A 23,965-nucleotide genomic window follows, 5' to 3' on the forward strand; every position below is an offset into this window, starting at 1 on the left:
CTATTTGAGCATAAATGACAGTTATTTATAAGAGTCACTAGAGGTAAAAAGAGCATTTAGCCTAACATTTAACACCTTTAACACTTTTGCACATTTTCACTGTTTAACACCAAAATTGGGATGTTTCTTTTTTTTTTAGGTGTCAGTAGAGGCCGCTCAGTGGCTGCTACTTTCTCATGCTGCACACCCACATCAAAATACAACATTGCAGCTTTGTTTCACTTCACTTTCATTGCGGAACTTGCATACAGTGAACGTGTTTGCTTTTACCGAGATAATTTCTGTTTGTCTCTGTCGAATATGAATAATTATTCGTTTAAATCTGCCGTGCAACCGAAACCTATCCCGTGCTGTCAAGACTTTTTGCTTCATATATTCTTTGGGTTTCTCCTGCGTAAGTAACCGATTTTACATATTATGTTTTTGAAATACAGTGGCCTCAAAAGTTTTGCTAACTTATTCCACACTTGAAATTGTATGAAGAACAATAATATAGGCTTATATAATGTATGTTAGTGGATCATCAGAACTACAACTGTTGTTACTCTGCTTGAGGTTTCTGTATGTGTAGCCAGTGTGTGTATAACTTAGTCCGGACACTTAGAACTCAATCATTATATTTTTTCTTTAGTTATTTTAAACACATCAATGTATTATTTTATGAATGTGTTATTATAAGAATTGATCTCTGTTTCTTACAAAACACCAATTTTTTTTTATTTATTTATGTATTTTTTTTATTTTATTTTATTTTTTTACCGTAAATCGTATTCAGTGGGGCATGTTGTCACAACAGTCCTGACAACTGTGTAAGAACTAGTCCCTGTCTCCATTTGTTAAAGCACAATGACATTACTATGTGATTACTATGTGATTCCATTAATATACCATTATACCACCACAGTACTTTTCTGAACGGTTGCGTTGTGGCACTCATGTCCTTGACTTTCGATGTGTTCTTTTAAAAAAGTTAACAATATTTTTGAAACAATTATTTCCCTGGTTTCTGTATCCCCCAGTGGCTTGTCATTCCTTTGGGTTCAGTTTAGAGACACAGCATCCAAGAGTTTTCACTGCACCCGAAGTAGGCTCTCATTTTGGCCATCAGGTTTGTCATTTTGGACCAACGCAAGGAAACAGGTGAGGCCAGCATTTTAATCAGGTAGAAATAATTATTTAAGGTTTTTTATTTTTTGAGAGCTGATAAATACAGAAATTATATTACATTTTTATTTTGTATTGTGATCAAAATCAATAATTCTTGGCTTTATAAAAATGACCACAAAAAGTTTGTCTGTTGACTGGAAAATTATGAGATTAGCCCACATAATCCACTGTCAGGAAATTCTGACCTTCAGTTTGAAAAGACCTTCACCCCAAGTACATCTCTGAATCATCATGTACAGACGTTAACACAATTGCAGTAAAGTTGTGTTAGTCTTGCGTTAGTCAACTCTGATTGTTCCACCACTGCACATCCTGCCCTTCTCAGAATTGTCTTGTTCTCTTTTAGTGTGTTAGTGACAGCCCCTAACCTTCATAATGGAACTGGTGGTCTTTATAGGTGTTCTTACAGTAGTAATCAATGTATGCTGCTCCCAGTGACAGGTGAGACTGCTCAACACTCATATTACAGTTCATAAAAACACTAACAAAATGATAATCTCAATCTCTACCAGTTAAGATTACCAGCTCTACCAGTGGAAAATGTGCAATGTGATAACCAATTACATTATAGCCTTGATGATATTTTGCTTTCAGAGTTTTTATGACAGTCATTCACTGTTTGTGGATATCATAGAAATGAATGCCGTACAGTGAATCCAACACCTTTGACTCAAAACCTTTTAGGCCCTGTGACAACTAGACCCAGTCTACCCTATGTCAAAGTACATTTCATACAATTGTTTGTTTTGGTCATGTATTATGTATGGCAACTGGTTAAATTTATATTATATAATTAAAGAGTTTTAAAGAAGCCCATGAATATGCATAAACTAGCTTATTTACACTTCTCTGATAAAATTATTTCTTGACTTTCTCACTGTGAGACAATTAAGTCAGTTAAGATTAAATGCATTTATTAACACCATTAGATGAAAGTATAACTGCTCTGCTGTGTTTTGGTTTGACCTCAGCTTGGTTATTTTTTGCTTTTGTTAGAAAATATGAACGTCATCGCATTTATTTTAATAGGTATTATTTAAGTAATACAAAACAAAATGTCTGTAAGGTTTTTTGTTGTTGTTGTTGTTGTTAACAGCTTTGACATCCAGAGCCATGTTTCCTTACTCAAAAAGAGGAAGTAAACCACCAACTTTTGTGTGAAAGTTTCAAAACTGCAGAGGACAGAAAAAATAAAAAATAAAATACATAATAAAAAAATTACACTTGCCACTTAACATTATCAGTACTTCTTGTAAAGCTGCTTTGGAACATCGTGATTGTAATGCATTGTGAAAGATGATATACAAGTACATTTAAACTGAGGTGTATTTTACAGCAGTTTTTGGTATTTGAGTAAACTGCTGAAATTTGATTTCCTTTTCAGTTGATCCAGGCATTGCATTTGGTTTGGCTCTTGCCTGTGATGTTGATCAAGCTTTGGTAAGTAGTGTTGATTATGATTGCAGTGATAAAAGGCGTTAAGGTGTCTCCCTTGTTTCTTGTCCACCTTGGAAGAAGTTCATGCAATGTGTTTGTCCAAATGCATGTGTAAATGCATCCAGAGGCTGATTGATGAGGCATTCAATCTAGTAAATTACTTAATTTAAAAGAAAACATGAACTGCAACATAAAACAAACAAATTATATGCCAGTGGTGTGCACGGGGGCGGTGGGTCTGTGTCTCGGTGCCATAACGCCATTTCGCCCTTGCCCCTCTGATGGTCTGTGCATGGCACTGGCTTGCATGTTTGCTTTCATGGCTCCATGTGCACGGTCAAAAGATTGTATTCTCTTACACCAGTGCCACCATCCTGTCAGGGGTGGTATTAAAATACACTCTTTCCCTCACACCTGGGTACAAACTCACAGAACATATTATTCCAAAAATTGTTTTTAAATTGACAAATTTATAAGAACTATAATTGATAATAAAAATTACGTACAAACAAACAAAAAAATGACAAACAAACGAAAAAAAAATATAGCCCCTTTAATGTACATATAAATGATTTTCGATTTAAATCCGATCAACCAGAGTGAGAGCAAGATCATGGCCATTAATATGCTTCATTTGGGTTACAGAAGTTGTCTGCAATGTTGCACAGGACTTGCTTAAAAAAGAATTTGTCTTTTTTTTTTAGACCACGAAATCAACACCCTGCAAACAAACCTGCACTGGCCCTTTACGGGCTCACTTAAGGCTAGCCTAAGGGCCTCCAGCGGGCTGCCAGCACAGGGCCTCTGAGACTTTGCTCATTGGCAAAACATTGGTCCCTTAGCACTGGCCCTGCATGGGCAGCCCTCAATTAGCACCTAGGAAGCACCCTCAATAGGCCCACACAAGGCCTGCACTATTAATCTACAACAATCAGTGTTGAGCACGTTACTTAAAAAAAGTAATTAGTTATACTTACTAGTTACTTCTCACAAATAGTGAATTATAAAAGTATAAAAGTAACTAATGTAACACTATAAAAATACCAGGGAAGGTAACTATTGTGTTACTTTAAAAAAAAAAGTTCATATATGTCAAATAACTTGGATGCCCCCAATATTAAATTAAATGTTAAATGAATGAATTGGACACTAAATAAATAGATAATTATTTTAAAACATTGTACACTAATCTACAATATTTTAATGTCACTGTGAGGCAATGTGAGAAACATCTATCAAATTCAATATTTGAATTATTGTAAATATTATTGTAAATATTATTTATAATATTATTACATTATAGTTTTTTTTTGTTTGTTTACTCATCAGACTACAGAAGTCAACATTTGAAGTAGATAAAAAAAGTTAATCAAAGAACAGGTATTGTTTTGGTTTTAGAACTTTAATGAAGGTTTTGATCCACTTCAAATGGATGACTACTGTAATATTAAATATCTGAAAATATCTGATATATATATAAAGCTTAATGGCCCAGTTTTTTTTTTTTATATATATATTTGAAAGTGCACTCAGCTTCAGTTAGTCAAGAATTACAGTATGATATTATGATAATTTAACATTAAACTTTAGTCATTGGAATAACCATGTATGAATGCATATTTGTCATGCTGACTGAACTTAGGAATGGTCGTGGTACTTAAGATATTGTTTGTTATTTAGTGTTTCTATAAAAAAGGAGGTAAAATAAAAATGATACTTATAAGATAACAACACTACAATGAATTCTACTACTACTAGGATTAATGAGCTGCTGGGTTCATGAATTTTAATTACATTGTCTGCGTTCACTCAAACTCATTTGCTGAAATCAAAACAGGGACAGTAATAGGTGGGTGCCAGCCAATGAGATTTCCATTTGTGCATCAGTTCTACTTCTACGTCTGCTACTGGAGCAACTGGCAGTCCTCAAAAGCTAAAGAACTCCAAAGGAACCCTGTTATTTTGTGAGGAAAATACAACAAAGAATATTGTTTACATGCAGCTGTCACGCTCAGACGAAGCACACGAACAACGACGTAAATAAACGAAAGGTATTTAATAAATCCAACAGGGAACACAGGAGACACAGGAACACAGGGTAGTAACATCAACGTCCGACAAGGAAAGGGGGAAAACACATGCTATATATACACAGACTGATTACAAACACAGGTGCAGACAATAAGGGAGATACCAAAACACACAGAGCTGCAGGGGAAAATGATGGGAGAAACCAACTAATCAGTCCAGGGGTGTGACATTACCTCCCCCTCCCGGAAGGTGCGTCCTCGTGCCGACAAACAGGGAAAACAAAATGTACAGTCTTAGGAGGGGGCTTCGGCGGAGGATGGACTCCCGGGAGGAGGGCAAAAGATGGAGTCCAGGGTGGTGATGGAATAGTCCATGGAGGTGATGATGGAGGGAGGAGCCAAGGAGGAGACAGGAGGGGGCTGGAGCAGGAGGAGCCAGGTGAGACCCAGACCGCAGCCATGATGGAACCCCACGGTGGAGCCGATGGAGGGAGGAGCCATGGTGGAGGAAGGGCTGACGACACCATGGGGCCGACCGACGGAGGCGGAGCAGGTGGTGGTAGAGCCCGAGGCGGAGACGGAGAGCCGATGATCCTGGGCGACACCGAGGATCCGGAGGGCCCAGGCGGAGCCCAAGGCTCTGGCGACCAAGGCGGAGGCGGAGATCCGGAGGTCCGCGGCGGAGCCGGAGCGACAGAGGACCGAGGCTGTGCCTGTGGGATGGAGGAGGTCCACAGAGCCGGAGGGACGGAGCGACGAGGCGCAGCCGGAGGAGTGGAGTCCAGAGACGAAGGAGGGGCGACGACTGACCAGGGCGGAGCCGGAGGGATGATGGAGCCCGGTGGAGCTGGTGGACTGACGGGTGACGGTGGAGACGAGGGAGCTGAGAGCCGGGGTGGAGCCGCAGGGTCGGAGGGCCGAGGCGGAGTCCAGGACTCTGAGGCTGGAGGCGAAGATGAGGGATCCTCCAGCCATGACACCGATGGAGACTGGCAGACCCGTGGCGAACCCACCGCACAGATGGTGAGCTGAGGGTGAGCAGAGGTGCTGACAGGAAGCAGAGGTGACTGAGGGAGGGTGGGTGGGAAATCCAAACAGGCTGACAGTTCAGAATTTACAGGGGGTTCAATATTTAAATCCTCAGGGAAACATAGATCAGGTTCATTGTCTTTTATGGTATGTCCCAAAATCCAATTAAGCTCACCCTCAGCAGTGGTGCAGTGGGTAATACTGTCCTCAGCACTTTCCTTTCCCACTGCTCCCTCCACCGTCGCGGTCATTGTGGCCGGCTCACGCACCTGATCTGACGGCTCGTGCAACTCAGGCTCCGTGGTGATCAGCTGCTCTGTCGCTCCTCTCAGCGATGGCACGCTGGTCGCGGCGGGCTGTAGCTCTCCGTCATCGGTGGGCTCTGGCTGTGACTCCGCGGGTCGGGGTGGCTGGCTGGGTTCTGGGTCTGGAGTGGCACTGGCGAGATTGTCCATGGAACAGGCGGGGAACGAGGATCGGTTTCTCGCCAGTGTCCACTCCACAAACGCGGCGAAATCCGCTCGAGGGCCGTCCTCGGACGATGGCGCTCTGCATGACGCATTGAGTCTGGCGTTATAAAACGCACAGAGCACGTCGTCCGGGTAGCTGGTGGTGTGAGCTACAAGCTGGAACATGATGGTGTATCCCTCGAGCGGTAAATCCCCCTGCTTCAGCCGGAGGAGGATGAATTCCGGTCGGAGGTGATGCATAATAAACACACAACGGAAACAAAAAACTAGAAAACGAATGATAAACAAAACGGGGGGGAATACGCAAAAAAAATTGTGTTGGTCGGACGTTCTGTCACGCTCAGACGAAGCACACGAACAACGACGTCAATAAACGAAAGGTATTTAATAAATCCAACAGGGAACACAGGAGACACAGGAACACAGGGTAGTAACATCAACGTCCGACAAGGAAAGGGGGAAAATACACGCTATATATACACAGACTGATTACAAACACAGGTGCAGACAATAAGGGAGATACCAAAACACACAGAGCTGCAGGGGGAAATGATGGGAGAAACCAACTAATCAGTCCAGGGGTGTGACAGCAGCACATCAATTCTGCACAGTATATAAAACTCTCCTGCTCTGTATCTTTCTTTGCGAGTGTGTGAGACAAAGCGACAGCGAGTCATGTGCCTTCAAACTAGAGTCTATGGCTAATCAAATACAGGTACGCTGCTCATCAATTCAGATGAACTTAAAAAAATATTATTACAATAGTATTATAATAAATCACAGAAATGCCACATTCTATTGTCAGTAACGGTAACAGCGTTGTAACAGGGGAAACAGTCATTTGTTTGATTATGGGAAAAAATAATGCCGTTAGTAACAGCGTTTATTTATAACGTTGTTATTTCCATCACTGACAAGTTCAAGTTTCACTTTAAATGTTTTTTCAGCTACTATTACTTAAGTCTTTGGGAAAAACAGTTATTATACATCTGAAATAGATGCAGTCACCACATAATAAATGTCTATATTGTCAAAAATGTACAGTAGTCAAAGGGATTTCAAATCAATGGATTTATTAAACACAAAATAGAAAACATTCAGTTCAGGTTAATACAGCAACATATAGCCAAAATTGTAAATATACAAAAGTACAAAACAACAAAGCAATGTAAGATTGTAGGATTTTGTCATGTGAATGTTGATGTGTGTGAAAGTCTTATCTGTAGTGCATCAATATCCAATCAGGCCTGGTGCGAGCTCAGCCTCTTGGCTGAACGGATATACTCAAGATTTTTATGATCCATCCAGACCAAGAAGGGTTGCACTGACCCTTCCAACCAGTGACGGCACTCGCCCAAAGCCAATCTCACTGCCAACAATTCTCTGTTGCCAATGTCGTAGTTACGTTCTACAGGGCTAAGGCGGCGAGAGAAAAATGCACATGGGTGCACCTTCCCGTCGCGGGGGGAACGCTGAGATAGAACTGCGCCAACCCTGACATCTGATGCGTCAACCTCGACAATGAACTGGAGCACAGGATCTGGAACCAAAAGAACAGGTGCAGAGATAAAACGGGACTTTAAAGTATCAAAGGCTACCTGAGCATCCCTGTGTTTCTCCTTAGTGGAGGTTAACACAGTGAGCGGTGCAGCGATCTGACCAAAATTCCTGTAAACCACCGATAAAAGTTGGTAAACCCCAGGAAACGCTGCAAGGCCTTGCAGGAGTCGGGGGCAGGCCACTTAGCGACAGCTTCTATCTTAGCTGGGTAATTTGGAAACATGAAAGACGGGATGAATTCTCCTGTACGCTGGAGGGAGTTTAAGGCGGACTGCCACCGGACTAATGATCTTGGTGACAAGGAACGAGCCAATGAATTTGGGAGCAAGTTTATTACAAACGGTTCGGAGAGGACTGTTCTTAGATGAAAGCCACACTTTTTGAACGTTTGACCGGTGGCGATCAGCCTTGGCCTTGGTGCGCGCCCCCACCTGGAGTTACCCACGTTGCTGGATGGCTACACTCAAACGGAGACAGGCCCGTGGCAGACACTGGTAATGAGTTATGTACGTACTCAACCCATGAGAGCTGCTGGCTCCAAGAGGACGGATTCTGAGAGACCAAACATCGCAACATACGTTCAAGGTCTTGGTTGGCTCTCTCTGTCTGACCATTACTCTGTGGATAAAAACCAGAAGAAAGACTAACAGTCGCCCCCAACAAATGACAAAACTCCCTCCAAAAATTTGGAGACAAACTGCGGCCGCCTGACAGAGACCACGTCCGTCAGGAGGCCATGAATGCGAAAAACGTGATCAGTGACAGCAACTGCTGTCTCTCTGGCAGAAGGTAATTTGGGCAGAGCAATAAAATGAGTAGCCTTCGAGAACCGGTCCACCACGGTCAAAACCACTGTGTTCCCCCTTGAGGGTGGAAGACCTGTGACAAAATCTAGCGAAATGTGGGACCAGGGTCTCGAAGGAACTGACAGCGGTTGAAGGAGTCCAGCAGGGGGTCGATTGGAAGTCTTAGAAATGGCACAAACAGAGCAAGCCAAAACAAAACATTGTATGTCACGAGCCATAGATGGCCACCAAAACCACTGTTTAATAAGAAACCTAGTACGACTCACCCCAGGATGACAAGCCACCTTGGAACAATGACCCCATCGAATTACGTCGGACTGTAAAGACTCTGGCACAAACAAACGACCTGGTGGGCATCCGGGTTGAGGCGTTACCCCTTGTGAGGCCATACGGACCTTCGACTCGATCTCCCATGTAACTACAGAAACAAAAACCCTCTGTGGCACAATGGGCTCAGAAGAAGACAGGCGCTCCGAATGGTCAAAAATACGGGACAACGCATCGGGCTTGATGTTTTTGGAGCCCTGCTGGTAAGAAATTGAAAAATCGAAACGACCGGAAAATAAGGCCCACTGGGCCTGCCTAGAGTTCAATCTTTTGGCAGACTTGATGTACTCAAGATTCTTATGATCAGTACAAACGACAAAAGGGACCCCCGAACCCTCTAACCAATGACGCCATTCCTCCAAGGCAAGCTTGACTGCCAGCAGCTCTCTGTTACCAATATCATAGTTACATTCAGCAGGAGACAAATGGTGAGAGAAATGGTGAGACACACAAGGATGCATCTTGCTGTCTGATGAAGAGCGCTGGGATAGAACAGCACCAACTCCCACCTCTGATGCGTCAACCTCCACCACAAACTGCCGGGATGGATCAGGGGTGATAAGGATGGGAGCTGAAACAAAGCAGCTTTTTAGTTTGGCAAATGCAGCTTCCGCTGCGCTGGACCACCTGAATGGAGTTTTGGTGGAAGTTAAGGCAGTCAGAGGAGCAGCTAGCTGGCTGAAATTGTGAATAAAATGCCGGTAAAATTGGCAAAGCCCAGAAACCTCTGCAGGGGCTTGCGGGAATCTGGAGTTGGCCAATCTACCACAGCCTGAATCTTGTCCGGATCCAGGGCGCAAGCCCTCGACCGACACAATGTACCCCAAAAAGGAAACAGACTGTGCATGGAAAACGCACTTCTCTGCCTTGACATAAAGACCATTCTCTAACAGCCTCTGAAGCACCTGCCTGACGTGCTGAACATGTTCCTGGAGAGAGTGAGAAAATATCAATATGTCATCCAGGTAGACATAAATGAACTGATCTAGCATATCTCTCAGCACGTCTTTAACGAGTGCCTGGAAGACTGCGGGAGCATTGGAAAGCCCAAAAGGAAGAACGCAATATTCGAAGTGCCCCCTGGGGGTATTAAAAGCAGTCTTCCATTCATCCCCATCCCTTATGCGAACCAAATGATAAGCGTTGTGGAGGTCCAATTTCATGGAAAATGACGCGCTCTGCAGATGCTCAAAGGCTGAAGACATCAATGGCAAAGGATATCTATTCTTTGCCGTGATGTTGTTCAGCCCTCGATAGTCGATACAGGGACGAAAGGACCCGTCCTTCTTTTTCACGAAAAAAACCCCGCCCCCGCTGGTGAAGAAGAAGGGCGGATGATCTTGGCTGCTAGAGAATCAGAAATATATTTCTCCATGGCCTCCCTCTCTGGGGCGGAAAGCGAATAACGTTTGCCCTTAGGCGGAGACGTACCTGGTAATAAGTCTATAGCACAGTCATAGGGACGATGTGGAGGTAGAGAAGCAGCTCGTGACTGAACACTCTCTTCAGGTTGAGGTACTCACTGGGCACATTTGACAGATCCATATGCTCATCCTGAAACACAGAACAAGACACAGAAGGACAGGCAGACACCATGATGCATGACAGTCAGCAGTGAGGCTTCATGAGACTGCTGTGCTTACATTTTCTCTGAGTGGACGTGAACATATAGTGGGCATAAAGCTGAGTAAAACATACATAAAATATAAAACTGTACTTTTTCTTATCAATTCTCATTAATTCACATTAGTGCGGTGAAACTGTAAACTCAAGTGTCCAATATTTTACATATTTTAGTATAAACGAAAGACAGAACGGGAAACCTCAACTCTTGCATGACACAACATATAATTCAACACGTGTGCTAATGCTAGCGGCTAACAATTTACACACAGAACATGACAAAAAACACATACGAATGAACACCTGGGACAAACAGGACCATAGGTTGGTTAAATTGTATCTCAAAGATGATGCATGACAGTCTTAAATTAAATAAACAGAGGTTTAGAGTTTACAAGCAAGCTAATACACACGCTCTTCGTTTTTCCGTCACAATTAACACATCACAGACTCTACTAACAGGACTAGGAGCTGACAGACAAACATAATAATCGTTTGTGTGGCATAAAAGTTCAGCTTTGTGCTTGAAAACAATCTAAAACTCAATTAATAAGATGAGCGATCATTGAATCAGCTTACCAGCAGCGAGGCTTCTTGAGACTGCTGCCGATTACATAGCACCGCCCCCTAATATAGTGAACGTAATTGGAGCAGTGCAACAACCAAGTTTTCCCAATTTATGCATGAATGAATTTAACATTTATTTGAACTCCGTTACATATATACAGTGCCCTCCACAAATATTGGCGGCCTTGGTAAATATGAGCAAAGACAGCTGTGGAAATAAATCTGCATTGTTTATCCTTTTGATATTTCATTCAAAAAATTCACAAAATTCTAACCTTTCATTGAAGTAAAACAATGGAAATTGGGGGAAAATCTGATTATGAAATAAATGTTTTTCTCTAGTTCACGTTGGTCACAATTATTGGCACCCCAAGAAATTCTTATGAGTAAAATATCTCTAAAATATATTCCCATTCCTATTTACATTTTTTAGCACACCAGGGTGGGGCTAGGAGCATGAAACTGTCCAGTCATAACTTCCTGTTGCACAGGATTTTAAATATGAAGAACACAAAAGCCAAATTCTCTTAATTGTCGATTACAAGCAGTAAAACCAAAAAACATAGTTCTGAACAAGTGCAGAACAAGATTGCTGAGCTTCACAAAATAGAAAGTGGCTGTAAGAAAAAAGGCTAAAACATTTCCACCATCAGGGCAATAATTAAGAAGTTTCAATCAACTAAAGATATTACAAATCTGTCTAGACGTATGTGTGTCTATATCGTCATAATGGATGAGGAGACTGTGAGTGGCCAAAGACTCTGAGTGGCTGGAGAACCGCAGAAATTAGTTGAGTCTTGGGGCCAGAAAGCCTAAAAAAATTCAAATATTCCCTATATCACCATATGTTTTTAGGAGGGTTTCAAGAGAAATCCTACTCGCTCATCCAAAAACAAACTCCAGCATATTTAGTTGTCAGATACAACTAGAACTTTAAACGGGACTGGCTTCTATGGTCAGATGAAATCAAAAAAGAGCTTTTTGGCAGCAAACATTGAAGATGGGTTTGGTGCAAACAGGGATGAAAAAGTACCCCATGCCCACATTTAAATAAACTGCTGGATCTTTAATTTTCTGGGCCCATTTTTCTGCCAGAGATCCAGGACATCTTGTTTAGATACCTGGCATCATAGATTCTATCAAATACTAAGAGATAAAAATCATCTAAACCTGACTGCCACTGTTAGAAATTTTATAATGGGCCATGTTTAGATATTCCATCAGGACAATGATCCAAAACAAACACAAAAATGTGTCACTGAGGACAAAATGAAGCTTCTGCCATGGCCGTCCCAGCTCCCTGACCTGAAAAGGAGAAGCACCAAAATGGAACTGGGAATCTGAAGGATCTGGAGAGATTCTGTATGAGGTAGTGGTCTCTGATCTCTTGTTAGGTGTTCTCCAAACTCACCAGGGATTATAGGAGAAAATTCGGAGCTCTTATCTTGGGAAAAGGACTTTGCAATAATTGGGTGCCAATAATTGTGGCCAATGTGAACTAGAGAAAAATATTCACTTTTTATCTTTTGACTTTAATGAAAGATTAGAATTTTGTAAATTTTTTGAATGAAAGATCAAAAGGATAAACAATGCAGATTTATTTCCATAGCTGCCTTTGCTCATATTTACCAAGGGTGCCAATATTTGTGGAGGGCACTATATATATATATATATATATATATATATATATATATATAGTAAATATTATAATATGCTACAGTGTACATCTCGAGTTACTTGACTGTAACCCTGTTCCTTTAAAAAGCGGGAATGAGATGCTGGGAACAAATGTGTGCACAAATATTGAAGAGGTCTCAGACATCCAAACTATAGAATATGATAAATGTGTGCAGGGAGGACCAGGCCGCTGCATCACACACTTGCTGCAAGGGGGCACCTCTTGCTATAGCTGTGGAGGATACAACCCCCCTGGTTGAATGAGCCCTAAGTCCTAGGGGCGAAGCTTGACCGGGCGCCTCATAGGCTAGGGAAATAGCATCCCTCAGACAATGTGACATAGTTTGTTTAGTGGTGGCTGCCCCCCAGTTGCAGCCACCATAACATATAAAAAGCTGCTCCGACTTACGCCACTAGTGCGGTGGATGTAAATCTGAAGAGCACGTACTGGACACATTCTTCTAAGCGAAGTGATCGCTATCAGAAAAATCATATTTAGAGTCAGAAACCTGACATGCACTGACTTCAGTGGTTCAAAAGGGGTCCCAACCAGACCCTCGAGCACTATAGCTAAGTCTCACGAACTGTCACTCTGGTGGGCGGTCTCAACTGCCTAGCTCCACGAATGAAGCAGGTGACTAGTGGGTGCTTTCCCACTGAGACCCTGTCAAAGATAGTGTGTCAAGCCAAAATGGTGGCAACATAGACTTTTACAGTACCAGGACATGTGCCTGAGGACAGCTCGTCTTGTAGGAACTTCAGCACTGAAACAATGTGGCAGTGAACTGGGCCTTTCTGGTGTGACGTACACCAGTTTTCGAAGCTGGAAGCCCAGCATCTCTTAGTTGGTCCCCCCTCAGGGGCCAGACACGAAGGTTCCAGAGCTCGGGCCGAGGATGAAATACTGAGATAGATCTCTCCTGACCGGAATCGGCTACGGCGAGCCATTGAGGAGGGATATTAAATCTGAGAACCAAACTCTGGTTGGCCAACGGGGCGCTATCATTAAGAGGCGACACCCTTGTTGATGGACCTTGCATCCACGCATTTTGTATATTTAGTTTCTTCTGCATGGAAGAACCTGTTACCGGCAAGCTTTGCCCTGAAAGCAAACCTCAGGAACTTCCTGTGGGTAAGTTTCTATGTGAAACTATGCGTCCTCAAGATCGACTGTCACAAACCAATCCCCCGATTGGATCTGCAAGACAATCATCTTGATCGTTAGCATTTTGAACTTTCTGAGGTTCCCGCAAAGATCTAAAATTGGATGCAACCCCCCATCTTTCTTGGGAACCAGAAAATAACAGCTGTAACCTGACTGTCTGTCACGGAGGGGAACACATTCTATGGCCCATTTGTCCAGCAGAGCTTGCAATTCCTGTGTCAATAAATGCGATTGTTCCGGTTTCACGGAGGTTTGCGCAAGGATGGAGGATGATGCACAAACTGTATCCTGCTGGAATCTTTTGCGCCCCTCCCCGAGGGGGCACACCCCCACGGTCCTGGACACATGACCCTCAGGACTTCTTCTTGGCTGAGATAATGGTCCTCAGATCCAACCTCTTGCTGAGCTGCTGAGTGCAGCGAACCACTCCCCAGTCCTAACGAGGGACTCACCACACTCTGCTTTTGTGACTCTCGCCATAGAGGCACCGGACTGAGTCACGGCGGAGGAGAAACTGATCAAAAGCTTCCATGTGTCTTTTGGCCTCCCAGAACCTAGTAACAAGAGTGTTCACGGAGTCGCCAAATAGGCTGGAAGATGACACGGGGGCATCAAGGAGGAACATCTTGTCCCTGTCCTTGATGCCCGTGCGGTTGAGCCACAGATGTCTCTCAGTGGCAACCATAGCAGCCATGGAATGGCCAATGGAGCGAGCTGTTTGCTTGGTTGCGTGAAAAGACAAATCTGTGGCTCAGCATAGTTCTAAAAACGCCTCCTCACTGATGCTCCCACCCATGCTCAAGTTTTTCAGCAGGTCCGCCTGTTACGCTTGCAAAACCCCCATGGTGTGCAAGGCAGCACCAGCCTGACCAGCTGCTTAAAACGCCTTCCCCACCAGCAAAGATGTCATTCTACAGGGCTTGGTGGGGAGCACTGGCTTTTTAAGCGAAGATGAGCTCCCAGGAGAGAGATAGCACTCAAGTGTCTCTTCTACCTGGGGCATCATCACATACCCCTGCTCCTTAGCACCCACGATAGACGAATAAATCAACATCATGGGTACAAAGATCAGGAGGAATATGGTTTATTCCATGAACAAAATAACTCGTCATGGAGATCTGAGAGAAAAAAGGGAGAGACCGATGTTGGGGTCTCTTCCCCTGGCCACCCAACAAAAACCTATCGTTGAATTTGGAGTGCCTGGGGTTTACTTGCAGCCAGTCCAATTTAAGCCTGGCCACTGCCTGAGTCACCACCTCGAGCAACTCCTCAAATGCCTTATCATCGCGTGAGGAGCGCTCAGAGGTGGCGCTCTTGATCTCACAAAAAGCAAGAGAACCAGCGAGGGTGGGGCCATCGCAATCCGGGGAGAGCGTGAGAGAGATGGGCACTTTGCATGCCATCTCTCAGAGAGGCCCATGATCGCAATGAGGACACAGAGGCTCGCCCTTCATCAAAGAAAGCAAAGAGAGATCCAATTGAGAGAAACTTGCAGTGCTCACACTCTGAACCTTCAAGTGCAGCAGCTGCGTAAAATACATGTATTTTGTATCATATTCTTTATGTTTCAAAATTGGACAAACATATTAAACATATGGTTTCATATATTTGTCACATATCTTTTAATGCAAGTTGTACTTATAGTGTTGTAGTGCAATGCACATGTCCAGGGGCTAAAAATTCAGCCCTGAACAAATACAATCAACCATTAATGTTTTGCTGGGGTTAGGGCCTTAAAGTGGAAAAAATTAATGAATAAATTAAATAGGACAGAAACAAATAATGATAGATGTTATTGCAATTAATGCAAATGCACTTAATATTCCATTTTGTCACACAAAAATGCATTTAATAGTAAAGCATCAATTTTGATCTATAGGATGCCATAAAGCAAATTTACTGCTATTAAATTATGTCATTTATTGTCACACTTTATTTTAAGGCCCAGTTCTCGCTATTAACAAACCATTAACTACAGCTTTTGCCTCAGTAAACTCCTAATTTGCTGCTTAATAGTTAGAAGGTATTTGTTAAGTTCAGGTATTGGGTTGGATTAGAAGTGTAGAATATGGTCATGCACAATAGGTGCTCTATAAGTACTAATAAACAGCCAATATGTTAATAATAGGCATGCAAATAAGTAACTAGTTAATAGTGAGAATTGTTTCCTATACTTGTCATGTGTTCTTTGTGTTTTGGTTTTGTTTTCCTTATGTTCCTGTCTCTTGATTCAGTTCCTGAATCAAACACGTGCTACCTCATTTACTAACCCTCATGCCATTCGAACTGGTATGACTTATAACATTTGTAAAGACTTATAAGCACAGCCTCTTATATAAGGGTGTTTTCACTCCTGCCTCATTTAGTTCGGTTGAATCGCACTAGAATTCGTTTTCCCTCTTGGTGCGGTTCATTTGGGCAGGTGTGAATGTAGCAATCACACTCGAGTGCGCACCAAAAGTGGACCAAAGAAGCGTACCGAGACCTCCCTGAAGAGGTGGAGGGGTCAAACGAACACTGGAGCAGTTCGGGTGTAGTGAGAAAGCAATCCGATCCAGTGGACCAACGATCCAGGCTTTATCATACTGTATAATGGGTAATTACAGTTCCATGAACAGCAGTAACTTTGTTGTTTTGCTAAGACCGCTTAAAATGAACCCGTGTCTGTCTGCGCCATTCAAAATCAAAGCGTGCCTTTTCATTTTATAATGCCGTCTTATTACTCTGTTTGTAGTAGGTGTGTTTTAAAAATGTTCTCCTGATGAATCCAGGACTCTTGCTCAAAATTATAAATCAATATAACGATACCTAAAAAAAAAAAATGCAATAATAAGCCCGCAAAGCTGTTGTTCCATCCTGACAGATAACAGCTGAGCGGAATCCCGGAAAAAAACGTGGAACTTTGACTAATGAGAGGACAGTTTACTCACGTGTGACTTGTATTTGGGCCGTTTAGAAACTTTGCTGTGTGAAAGCGAACCGCACCATAAATAAAAAGCAACATTGTTATAATTTTAACCCGTTTCTGAACAAAGCAACCAATCTACAGGTGTGAAAGCACCCTAAGAGACTGAAATTTATCTTTTATCCTTTATCTTCTCTCATTAATTTATTTTATTTAAATTAAAATAATTAGAACATAAGAACTATTAAAAAGTTCATAAAACATATGGAAAGAGATGAAAGTTTCATCCTTTATTCATGGGTCCAGGTCTTAAAGGGCACCTATTATGCCCCTTTTTACAAGATGTAGTCTCAGATGTCTCCAAAATGTGTCTGTGAAATTTCAGCTCAGAATGCATCACAGATCATTTATTATATTATATTAAAATGCCTATTTTGAGTAAAAGCAGAAACAAGCTGTTTTTGTTCATGTCTTTTTAAATGCAAATGAACTGCTGCCAGGTGTCCTGCTCCCAGTCCCCTTTTCCAAAATAGGGCTGCCTTTACAGCTCAAATCTCAGATACTCTGCCCAAAAAAAAAAAAAAAAAAAAAAAAAATAGTTTTTATTATTTGTTTTTTATTATAACATCTATTGCGCTGAAATCATGCATTTTAAAGCCATATCATACTTTAAACTTCTGCTATCCACAAGTTTCCTACGCCCCATGAGGCCTTGAGTCAAAAGTGGGAGCGTCTTCCGGTTCAAAGTAAACAAGCGGGACGTGACACTCATTCATTCAACAGCTGACAGGAGTGACGGGCAAATGAAGCCTCGTGAAGCACCGAGACTTTCCTCTGACTGTTTCGGGAAAAGATTCAAAGCTCCGAGAGTGTCGAAAACAGCGCGATCTGGTGGTTAGTAAAAATAAAGCAGCCAAAAGACTAAAGCTCTGTTGGAAGATGCATTCACCACAATTTCCATAGATCGATTCATGTTAAATGCACAAATAATAGCCTAACCGTGTGTGTGTTTGTTTGTTGAATTTCTGACTCTGATAAATTAATATACCCATTGAATAGTGCCATTAAATGTCAGTACGAATATCAATATGATGTAATATAAGAATAGTGTACACATGTATTAATTGCATATGGCATATATTTAATTTTCCTGAAATAATTTGTATTCCTCATACTACTTGTATGACTCGGTATTTAAAAATGTAATTATTAAATGGGTCCCAATGAAAATGTACTTGCAAAGTAAGATCTGGGGGTCAAAAATGTAAACGCAAAGTGAATCACGCACATGACTGGACAGAAAGTGAGGCTTCTACGAAAGTGATTTCTACGTTAACAAGCCTCGAATCGAGGCTTCATCTGTCGTGCCCTTTAAGCTCTGACGTCTCGGTTCAAATGTCATTTCACTAGTTGACAGTCATTCAAGATTTAGCGATCCAAACTTGCTAATAACACAAATTCAAAAAGCATATGTTGTCCATAAGAATGTAATGACATCTCTCATGAAGGTGTGCATCTTTACAAAGTAACAAATGGTCTAAAAAACACTTTGCTAATTAGCACACAAAATACCACCAGTATACTACGTCCGTCATCTCGCTGGAAGTTGTACCCACATTCTTTTTTTACAGTAGCGCCCCCTGGAAACTTGTGGATAGGGTTTTCTGAGTGCACTCACACAGAAAGCCTTAGGGTACCACCCCAGTGACAGAACTGTACCTTTTATTCTGAGAGTGTGGCATATCTAGTATCTACTACTAGTTCTTAAATTGCAACCTGAGAAAACCACAAAAGCAGAGATTTGACTTTAGCTGCTGAAGGAGATTTAGCACCAGTTCAGCAAGAGATTAAGGAGACCTTGTTTTACTTGTGTTCTGGCCGAAACGGGTTTCCTCTGTGGGCTCGTCTTAGCAGAGGGAATCGCGCCACCTCTGGTTGGTTGCCTGGTTCTTTGGATGACGTCTCTGGGAAGCCTTCGGTGGTAATTGGATAGTTGGAGAGGCTGGATGAAGCTTCGGTTGGTTGCTTGGTTACACAGATGATGCTCTCGGAGCTCAGGTGAGCGCTGGCAAAGTGTTTCTCTCGTTGCGAGCGGCTCACGCTGTTCACGCCGTCAGGGTGTTTCAAGCTGCTTCTGCTGTTCGGTGTTTCATGCAGTTTGGTCAGTTCAAGCCTCGGTTGGCGGCTTGGTTACCGGACGTGATGAGCTGGAAGTCCTTTGAAAGTCGGAGTTGCGGGTCGCAAGGACTTTGAGAGTTTCACGAAGCTTTAGCTGGTTCTGTAGAGTTCTGAAAGGCACAGTCACGTTGTGATCAAGCCGGGAGCGCTGGTGAGAGCTAAAGACGAGCTGAAGACGAAAGGCTCTGGGCTGTTCTGGACATTTGAATTCAACCGGGCCGAAAAAGTCCTTCCCATAAAGTTGTGTTCCAATCATTTGGGTTGCAAGGCAGGGCTCCGCCCCATACTGTTGTTCATTTGTGCATAGTTTAGCATAATGTCTTTCGGTCACGTGGAGGCAACTTTTCTGCAAGAGTTTGTTATCTCTTCAATAAGTGTTGCAATGCAGACCTCGTATACAATATCAACTTTTCGTTCACGTCAACATCTTCGAAATAACATGAGCTTTTATTTAATACCAAACGTCGGGTATCTTGCATACACACTAATAACTAACTGGTTATACACACATCGGTTAGCTGCGTAGGCTACAATAAACACATCAAGCATATAAAAGACAACACATAATTAGGAGTTATTTGCGCTACTAGTAGCAGAGATAAATGATTGTCCTTTAGGATCGTTTGTATAAATTTGTGTATTCTTTGTTGGAGGGAAAGAACATTTGGACGTATCTGAGAGGGGGAGAAAGGAATGCTGAGTGTCACATTGTAGTGACCCGCATACCCTGCAGGCGGGACGTGTCAATGTAAATCTGTCTTTCGTGTTTATTCGATTATCAATTTATGCATTGCTGGTAACCAGTTGCCCTGGCCATCTGTTTTTGAGATGGCCTCAGAAGAGGGGGGGAGATTCCTCCTATCACTATTTTATTGTTCTTTTGGTACTCGTGATGGGTCTGGCTGATCGCTCTCTTCCTGTGTTTCTTCCTATCAGCAGACCGGTCAAGGAGCACCATTAACCCATGTGGTTTGCACGGGGGTGTTTTGTCCCCCGGGGAGATAACGCAGGATTGATCCAGACAAGGAGGTGTTATTGTTGGGATCAGAAGATTCTAATAGTCTCCTGAGAGTCCATAGGCATGGCCGTAAATGAAGTTTATTGTTCAGGCTGGTCGGAGGGGGGCAGCTTTAGATTCTCCTGGAATGTAGTGATGCTGTTTCTCTTTTGTTTCTCTTTGTTCGATAGAGGCCTTACAATACGCAGGGCAGGAATGCCAAGTAGAAGACTCAGAATCAACATCTTCATCTTCCTCAGCCATCTCCTGCTCATTATGGGTGGAAGCCAACAGAGCACTGGTTGCCAGATCAGTGGACATATAAGAGATAAAATGTCCATGGCCGAAGAACAGGAAAAGGGACATACTTTTCTTATATTCCTCAGCCAGCTCCACCTGAGAGCCCTGTGATCTCAATTTGCTCCGTGCCTCAGCAGTGGCAGGTCCTGAGCCACAGGGAACAGATGGCCATCCTTCTTCCCTTGAGAAGAGGGACAGACGAGAACGAAGCTTTCTCATAGAGAAGCACTCACAGGTTGCACACGCTGCCCCCTCAAGGATAGAGCATGTGTGCTCACTTGTTTTGTTTCTTTGCAAGTCCATAATCTGTCATGTTAGCTTCCCTCTTAATTATGCCCCATACTGTTGCATGAAACTTGTAATTCTTTGTTATAATTGGTTCATTATCACTGAGTGCGTGTGGCCACTTGCAGGCAGTGAGAGAACTGTGCTCAATGTCACTCAAAAACATCAAACACAGAGAGCAACCGGCAATGAGCGCAGTTCTCTCGCTGTAACAGCCAATAATATCGGGATCACATAGTTTTCCCTCTTTTCCTGGCTTTCCTTTGCTTTTAAATAGGTTGTCAACCGTGCACATTTTACTGTCATTTTCAAATTAGCGGCAATTCAGCATCTATCAGTTGTCATTTTTAGCTCACTTGTATTTCCCCTCTTTTCCTCACTTCCTTCACTTTTAAATAGCTTGTACAAGCACAGTGCAAATTTTACTTTCACTTTCAATGTAGTGTCAATTCAGCAACAAATGCTTGAATTAAATTTAAGCAACAAAATACAATGTCAAATTTACTTACTATATGTTAATCATATAGCTTTAATAAACAAAACGAATAAAAATACACCATGATATGCCTAATATAAAATAACTAATACTTTATACAAGTTTAAATAGATAGCCTATACAAAACTGAAAATCAATAAACACTGTGGAACCAAATAAATAAGAAACATAGAAAGTTTATTAGCAAAACAAATAAGAAAGATTGGTGGCACAGCATAGCCCGAACCTTGATGTAAAATAAAATGGGCTAAATAAATCACACAACATTTGAATAAAGTAAAAATCAGCAAAAACAGTAGAACCAAATAAATAAGAAACAAATGTTTACAAAAACCTTCCAAAATCACCTTAGTTAAACAGCAGAGGCCAACAGGCTTTTCAAGGAGACTGGATAATACTAAACCACTGTTCCCTCTCGAGGAAACTCAAACTGCATTGGTAACGACACTCTGGGTAATCCCCTCAATGTAGCGCATCTGAAGCATGAAAGAAACTATTCCAATCCTGATTGGCGTTGCGTCATGACGTAACATGCAATGGCATACTTGGAAACTACAAAGGGATGCCGGCACACAACAGAGTCAGCTTTTTTGCTCTTCAAAAAAGTCTTGTTTAGCATTGTTTGTTTAGCATTGTTTGTCTTTACTATCATGGCGAGTGGTCAGTTTAAGCAGTGCATGCATGCCTGTCCAAGGTTTTTAACGGGTGGGGACACACATCACCTGTGTGTTCATTGTTTTCCGCCTGGCCGTGTTTGATGAGCTGGCTTAGATCGTGGGGCTGGCAGATGGATCTGTCGGGAGGCCTCGAGACTGCCATGGCACATTATCAGTCCTCGTCTGACAGTTCCGATGTTCTCACTCCCTGAGTGGAAGCCGCCCGTGAAACCTCCTGTGCACTGTCTGATTCTGAGGAAATAGACGTGCTCAGCATCGAGGCAGGTGAAATCGTGGAGAGCTCGGCACGACATTCACACGCACATGAGGAGCTTGTTGATGTGCTGACTCGTGCTGTGGCCAGACTTAACATTAACTGGAGACAAGAAAGGCAGGAAGTACAAGTATCAAGCAAATTGGATGAACGCTTCCTCCAGCCCAGGTCTCAGCCTCAACTCCGGGGTTTGCCATTTTTTCCTCATCCTTTACAGGCTGGTGCGTGGTCATGGACGACCGCTTTGCAAAAGGTCTGTGGCATACCCAGCATTGCTCATGGCACATAAATTGCCTGGAAATGCTAGCGGTCCACAAGGCTCTAAGCAGTTTGTGAGAGGTCTGGCCCAGTGGAAGTGGATTTGTTTGCATCTCAAGAGACGACCCATTGTCCACTGTGGTTTTCACTCACGCATCCAGCCCCTCTGGGGTTGGATGCCACGGTACAGACATTGCTGAGGCTATGTCTGGATGCCTTTCCCCCGATCGCTTTGCTCCCAGGAGTTCTGAAGAAGGTCCTGAGAGACGGGGTCAGTCTATTGCTGGTAACCCCGTTTTGGCCGGCCCGGGTATGGTTCTCAGACATCATGTCTCAGGCTGGGGGCACAATATTTCACCCCAATATTTCACCCTTGGCCAGAGCTGTGGAAACTGTGGGTCTGGCCCCTGAGGGGGCTCAGTACCTAGAGGCTGGCCTGTGGTCTGGGGTGATCAAGAACATGCTCAGTTCCAGGGCTCCCTCCACGAGGAGATTGTACGGCCTGAAGTGGAATGTGTTTTCCACATGGTGTAGAGAGTGTGGGTTGGACCCAGTTAACTGCCCAGTGGCTTCAGTGCTGGAGTTCCTCCAAGATCGCTTCTCTGCTGGTCTTACCCCATCCACACTAAAGGTGTACGTGGCTGCCATTACGGCTTTCCACGCTCCTTTAGATGTTGAGCCTCTGGGGAGGCACCAGCTGGTCGTACCTCCGTGGTGCATGGAGGATGAGGCCTGCAACTCGTTCCAGAGTCCCAACTTGGGATCTGGCTGTGGTCCTTGAGGGGCTGTCACTTGCCCCTTTGAACCTCTCGAGTCGTCTACAGCGAAGAACGTGATCTTTAAGATGGTCTTTCTCCTAGCAATTACTTCGCTCAAGAGAGTGAGGGATCTCCAGGCCTTGACTATCTCACCGACCTGCCTGGAGTTTGCCACTGGAGGAGTTAAGGCCATTTTACATCCTAGGCCTGGCTATGTCCCCAAGGTGCCATCTAATGTGGCACGGCTCGTGGTTCTTCAGGCCTTCCATCCTCCGCCTCATGTACAGGCGGAGGTAGAGAGGCTTCATCTGCTCAGCCCTGTCAGAGCATTGAACATCTTAATTCAGAAGTCCTCTCGTTAGAGGAGGTCAGAACAGTTGTCGGTGTGCTTTGGATCACCCAAGAAGGGACTTCCTGCTTCTAAGCAGATGATTAGTAATTGCATTATTCAGGCTATTGCCTTGGCCTATCAGGTGGGTGGTTTGCCTTCACCTGTGGCCTTGAGGGCCCCACTGTACTAGAGGCGTGGTGTCCTCTAAGGCCCTCCTGTCAGGAGTCCCATTGCAGGAGATCTGCGATGCGGCTGGGTGGTTCACCCTGCATACTTTCATCAGATTTTATAGCCTGCACCTCCCCTCCATGCCAGGTGCACGAGTGCTCTCGTCCTAAGTTATGCCTGGTTCAGCTTCACACGAGGACAGGCATGTTTCGGTGTGGCGGTGTGGGTATCCATTCCCCAAAGTGTCATTACTGATGCAGTTAGAGTCCCCTTGAGAGGAAACATCTCGTGTTATGACTGTAACCCTTGTTCCCTGAGAAAGGGAACGAGACACTGCGTCTCTTTGCCACACCTCTCCATGGCCGGGAGCGGCTTGCTTCATCACGAAAGCTGACTCTGTTGTGTGCCGGCGTCCCTTTGTAGTTTCCGAGTATGCCGTCACGTGTTACGTCATGACGCAATGCCAATCAGGATTGGAATAGTTTCATTCATGCTTCAGAT

The 23,965-nt window shown here is 43.4% G+C and overlaps 1 protein-coding gene across 1 annotated transcript in view; it reads left to right on the plus strand.

Annotated features, from left to right (window-relative positions):
• The first annotated feature begins 214 nt into the window (after positions 1–214).
• The window catches only part of LOC127164698 (integrin alpha-M), a 75,522-nt gene continuing 51,771 nt past the window's right edge, over positions 215–23,965 (plus strand). Inside the window, exons 1-4 of the mRNA XM_051108723.1 lie at positions 215–394; positions 1,020–1,140; positions 1,514–1,608; positions 2,552–2,607. Of these exons, the coding sequence (XP_050964680.1) occupies positions 301–394; positions 1,020–1,140; positions 1,514–1,608; positions 2,552–2,607 (366 nt within the window). The 5' untranslated portion in view covers positions 215–300. The remainder of the gene's footprint in view (positions 395–1,019; positions 1,141–1,513; positions 1,609–2,551; positions 2,608–23,965) is intronic.

The sequence above is a fragment of the Labeo rohita genome, chromosome 5 (assembly GCF_022985175.1).
Source record: "Labeo rohita strain BAU-BD-2019 chromosome 5, IGBB_LRoh.1.0, whole genome shotgun sequence".
Classification (NCBI taxonomy): domain Eukaryota; kingdom Metazoa; phylum Chordata; class Actinopteri; order Cypriniformes; family Cyprinidae; genus Labeo; species Labeo rohita.